Source organism: Chaetura pelagica, unplaced genomic scaffold (assembly GCF_000747805.2).
Source record: "Chaetura pelagica isolate M959 unplaced genomic scaffold, ChaPel_1.0 scaffold414, whole genome shotgun sequence".
NCBI classification, from domain to species: Eukaryota; Metazoa; Chordata; class Aves; order Apodiformes; family Apodidae; genus Chaetura; species Chaetura pelagica.
Window position 1 is genome coordinate 176,716 of NW_009952976.1, and position 5,181 is coordinate 181,896.

A 5,181-nucleotide genomic window follows, 5' to 3' on the forward strand; every position below is an offset into this window, starting at 1 on the left:
AAGCACAGGTGAGGAAAGTTGAGATCTGGGTCATGGACCTTAATTTCCTTTGGCCTGTAACTTGGGTTTGCTTCATAGGCACAAATCCCAGTTTTGCCTGCTATCTTTCAGAGAAATCTGAAAGCAACAGGCAGGAAATGGAGCATTGCAGGGAGCTGTATTTGCAGTGTCTGTGCAGAGGTAACAGAAGCCTGATGTGTATTAGAGATGCAGACAGTAGACACCACTTCAGCTGGTGTGTGTGGTTTCCTTAGTCCATGAGGAGGGCTGGGTGCCCCTCTGAGTGAGAAGTTCTGATCTTGATGTAATGCTGTGCTTGAGCCTTGCTGGAAAAAGGATTGCTGGGAAGATCTGTTCAGGTGTGAAGGCACAACTTCATGGGAATAGAAGTCTAATGGGAATAGTGTGCAACACCTCCCCAGCTGGGAATTGTGGAGAGAGGCATTGAAAACAAACGGTTGAGTCTAGTTGATCAGAGGGCACAGTGCAGACAGTGGTGGGACAGGGAAACGTCCACATGTCTCTGTTCAATTGTTCGGTGCTGAACTGTTGAAAGTGTCTGTTCTCCTTCCTCACATCTCCCAGAAAGAAGAATCCATTGAGCAGCCAGAGTTCCACTACGATGAGTTTGGTTTTCGAGTTGACAAGGAAGGTAAAGACAGTTCCATCCCTCTCCTTCCCTTGTGTCTTGCATCCAGCCCTTCCCATGTTTCCAAGTATGGCAGGGTGACTTTGCAGCCATTCTGTGTTAGATCTTGTCTACCCACTTGTTGTCCTCTTTCTGTATCCTCCCATTGTCATCAAGTGCATTAGACCGACTGGCCTTTTGGGAGTCTGGAGTATAGACTGTGCAGCAGAGTAATTTCCATCCCCTTATGCCTGTGGCATGGGTAAGAGAGAGAAAAGTTAAGAAGTTACCATTTCCATTAGCAGATGCATGCTGGGTGGGGAAGGGCAACTTTCCCAGCTCACCGTGGGGCCTCTACCTTATTCAGTAGCACTGATAGCAGGCACAGTGAGATGTGCTGTCTGCTGAAAAACTCGCAGCCGAGACAAGTGGCAGCAGTATGTGTTCTACCCATCCCAGAACCTTGGCAAAGTGTGGGGCAAACTGTAGGGCCAGAACCTACATCCTAGTTTTTCTGCAAGATACAGTGGCAGACAAACAGATAGAAGGAGGTGTGGAGAGCTGTTGCAGCTAGGCATTGAAATACAACAGCTGGCTGCCTTTGCAAAGAGGAAGAAGTGGGGGGTATAGGAATTTCTTTGTGCGCTCTGAGAGGATGTTTTCAGGGCTCAAGACATAGAGTGCAAGGGCAGGAGTTGTTTGCCTATGTGCCCTGAAGCACCTTGGGTCATAGAGAATCCTCTCTGAAGCAATGACCTGGAGATGAGGACAGGACACAGTGTTTTTCCTCAGCCAGAACATTTGATAGACATGTGCATTATAAAATCAGCAGAAAGATTTTTACTATATTGGTGGGATGTGTTAGATGATGAATGACAGAGTCCCTTACATCAAACGTGTGCTTGTACTGAAGTATCTATTTTAGATAGCCAGCCTCAGGTTAAGGTGCTTTCTCATTTTGAATGTGGAAGTGTCCTTATTAAAGCCTTCTTGATGGTTAAATATCCCCAAAGTTAACATTTTGCACCTCATTACTTGCATGAGCATATAGCTTCTGCTTGCCACGTCCTGAGGCTTGCTATGCTTTTGTCAGCCTGATTTACAGATCCATGCAAAACCCAGCAGGATGGCTGCTGCAGGGATCTTGTTTAATTCCAGCCACCCTCTGCCCTAAATCATGAGTAAGTAGAGACTAAAAGCCTGCTGACAACTTCTTAGCTCTCAAGGCCCCAGTGCCTTTTGCTTATGACCATAAAATTCACTGCATGCCAAAGACAGTTAGAAACCAAGCTTTGCCTTTACATTCTCTGGCTGGAAGCTGTGAATGTTTTTAATGTGCTTGCTTCAGATGGCCTTCCTACTTCCCACCCTTCCCTGTGTTTTTTCTCTCTCCTCTTCCCTTTCTCACTTGTCTCCATTTCATTCTCCTCCTTTTGCTGAGACAGATGGTGCTGAGCCAAACTCCAGCAAGCTTCTGGGGGTCCCACTGACAGAGGAGCCACAGCAGAGGCTGAAGTGGCAGGCTCATCTGGAATTCACACACAACCACGACGTGGGTGACCTCACCTGGGACAAAATTGAGGTCACCCTACCACATTCAGACAAGCTACGCTCGCTGGTGCTAGCTGGCATCCCGCACAGCATGAGGCCGCAGGTGAGAGTGCTGCCTGTTCTGGGGAGGCTCTCCTAACTGGAGTAAGAGACAGTAGAGTGAGACTACTTTCTCTTGGTTGAGAAGGTGCCAAATTATGGCTTTCTGTGGTGGTTTTAGTGACTCTTTTCTCTCCACCCTGTCCCCGCAGCTGTGGATGCGCCTGTCCGGGGCCTTGCAAAAGAAGAGGAATTCAGAGATGTCGTATCGGGATATCGTGAAAAACAGCTCTAATGATGAAACCATTGCTGCCAAACAGGTAGGAGGTACTGCCTAGTGCTGACTGGGCACGAGGGAGTGGGGAGAAGGGCAAGATTTACTGCATGAGGAGGAAGGAGTGTCTGCCTAACACCTGCAGGAAGACAGTTGAGAAGGCATGTGTTGTTGAATCCTTCTAAAGCTTAATCCTGTTGGGCATATTTCTCTTTTGTTGGAATAGCAACTGTGCAGCTCCCCTCCTTCCTAGCACAGCAGGGAAGAGGTTGGACCTGTGCTACCTGCAGGCTAGAAAGCAGTGCTGCCATTTCATCTTGGCAAACATTCTGATACATACTGTGACAAGTGAAGGGTCAAAGGCTGATGGATGCACCTCTGGTGAGGTGGTAGCAGCTGCTTCCAGAGACTGTCTTTGTTTCCTCAAATACAAAGTCTCTTACCACCAGCAAAACTGCTACAGGGAGTTTTCCCTCTTCCTCTCACCTTTTGTGGGAGGACACAAAGGCCATGGGAAAAGAAAGAGAACTCTGCACGTGTTCACCTCTCACTAAGAAGCCGAGTTCAAAATGGCTGAAAGGAGGGACAACTGCCCAGTGGAGATCTGTGGGCTGTTCACCTCCAAGTCTCCTGTTACCAATGTGGCCAGATTGTTGGTTTCTTCCTGGGATATGTTTGTTGGGATGCCATTCTTGAAATGCAAGCAGATGAAATTCCCAACTAGTATGCCTGCTATTCTCAGTGATGAAGCTTGGGGCTGAATTTAGGCAAGCATTTCCTGGGAGACACCAAGTCACCATCTGCACTGGCATTTTCCCACATGTCAGTGCAGGCTGTTAAACTGACCCCAGGGACTAGGACAGGGCCATCTTCTTTGGTGCTAAGGACTTAGGCAGGACTGCGGGGAAGCAGAGTTCCCTGAGGCCATGGGGAAGTGCAGAGAGAAGGCAGTTGTTCAGATGCACTGGCTGACCCTGCTGTTGCTTGTGGCTGTCTTGCAGATTGAAAAGGACTTGCTCCGCACGATGCCCAGCAACGCCTGCTTCTCCAACATGAACAGTATCGGGGTGCCACGGCTACGCAGGATCCTACGGGGACTTGCCTGGCTCTACCCAGAGATTGGATATTGCCAAGGCACTGGCATGGTAACCTGCTTCAGAGTGTCTTTGCCATAGGGGTTGTTTTGCCTGTGGTGGCTGTGCTGGGGCAAGTGACTTGAGGCAGTGCTGCCAGACACTGTGCCCTCCAGATGAGCTGAAAGGAAATCTGTTCCCCATGGAACGTTTTTCCTAGGGAAGGGAGAGCAGAGTAGCACCATGCATCCAAAGTTGTGGAAGAATTTGGTCCATCTGTTGGGGAGGGACAGGCATTACACTGAGGAGAAATCCCTTTTGGGGGAAGACTGCAGGAGAGCCACGGCAGAGGAAGGAAGAAGCTGATCACCTAGACACTGGCCTACCTCTCCATGTCAGGAAGTGGGGAAAGTGTTCTGTGCCTGCTATGACATGCAGTTGTTCTTTCTTCAAAATCCTAGGTGGCTGCTTCTCTGCTGCTCTTCTTGGAAGAGGAAGATGCCTTCTGGATGATGTGTGCAATTATTGAGGAACTAGTTCCTGCCTCCTACTTCAGCACCACCTTGATGGGTGTGCAGACAGACCAGCGGGTCCTGCGACAGCTCATTGTGCAGTACTTGCCTCGCCTGGACAAGTTGCTCCAAGAGCATGACATTGGTAAAAGTGTGCCCTAGAAACCATAGCTCTTCTTGCAAGGGTGACATGCAGACAAAGATTATTGTTCTCGTTTCAAACAAAGAGAGCAGCAGGGCTAGGAGCAAACCTCCTGCCCCTGGAGGCAGTCCATGGTCATCTTGAAGCTGGAAGGACAGCACTTAGGAGAGTCCATCTCCACTGGCTGGCTGACTTCTACAGTGACTCTTTTCCATGTCTCTATTCACAGAGCTCTCCTTGATCACCTTGCACTGGTTCCTCACCTCTTTTGCCAGTGTTGTCCACATCAAGCTGCTGCTGCGTATTTGGGACCTCTTCTTCTACCAGGGCTCTTTGGTGCTGTTCCAGCTCACTTTGGGCATGCTCAGTTTGAAGGTAATTGCCACCTCCCCTTCCTCTTTTATTACAGCACATCAGTGCCTCATTCTGAGTTTTAGGGGCAAGAAGGCTTTTTATTATCAACTTCCTCTTTGTGGGTCAGGAGTGTGGTAGGGAAGATGACTTCCTGCCTTTTTCAGTACTGCAGGCTGTGAAGACTTCCCCAGGCACTTTGTAAGAATCAGGGATTGCTGTTTCCCCTGCCTGCCTCATTTTCTCCTCCTAATTAAACCTCATCAGCTGTCCCCTTCTATTAACTCTAGATGCCACCCTGAGGGACCCACCTTACCTAAAGCAAGATACCTCTTGATTTTGCACCATCTATGAGCAGAGATATAAGGCTGAGGTTGTGGTCGTCTGGGGAGCCTTTGATGGCACTGTTGAATGCTCCAAGAGACACCAACGTGCTGACTACATTTCATTTGGCTGACATATTTAGCCAGCCTGATCTTTTCCTTATTAGATGAAAAATAACTCTGTAGTTCAGCTTGCTGTGTGAAGGGTAAAGATGAGCCTGCTGGGAGTAAGGGGAAGGTGGAGCACAGTTTGACATGGTAGGCACTCTGTAGTGTGTGAAACTGAGC

At 48.8% G+C, this 5,181-nt stretch overlaps 1 protein-coding gene across 1 annotated transcript in view; it reads left to right on the forward strand.

Annotated features, from left to right (window-relative positions):
- The first annotated feature begins 622 nt into the window (after positions 1–622).
- The window catches only part of SGSM3 (small G protein signaling modulator 3), a 16,110-nt gene continuing 11,551 nt past the window's right edge, over positions 623–5,181 (forward strand). Inside the window, exons 1-6 of the mRNA XM_009996344.1 lie at positions 623–652; positions 2,136–2,282; positions 2,431–2,538; positions 3,494–3,637; positions 4,027–4,222; positions 4,449–4,594. Of these exons, the coding sequence (XP_009994646.1) occupies positions 623–652; positions 2,136–2,282; positions 2,431–2,538; positions 3,494–3,637; positions 4,027–4,222; positions 4,449–4,594 (771 nt within the window). The remainder of the gene's footprint in view (positions 653–2,135; positions 2,283–2,430; positions 2,539–3,493; positions 3,638–4,026; positions 4,223–4,448; positions 4,595–5,181) is intronic.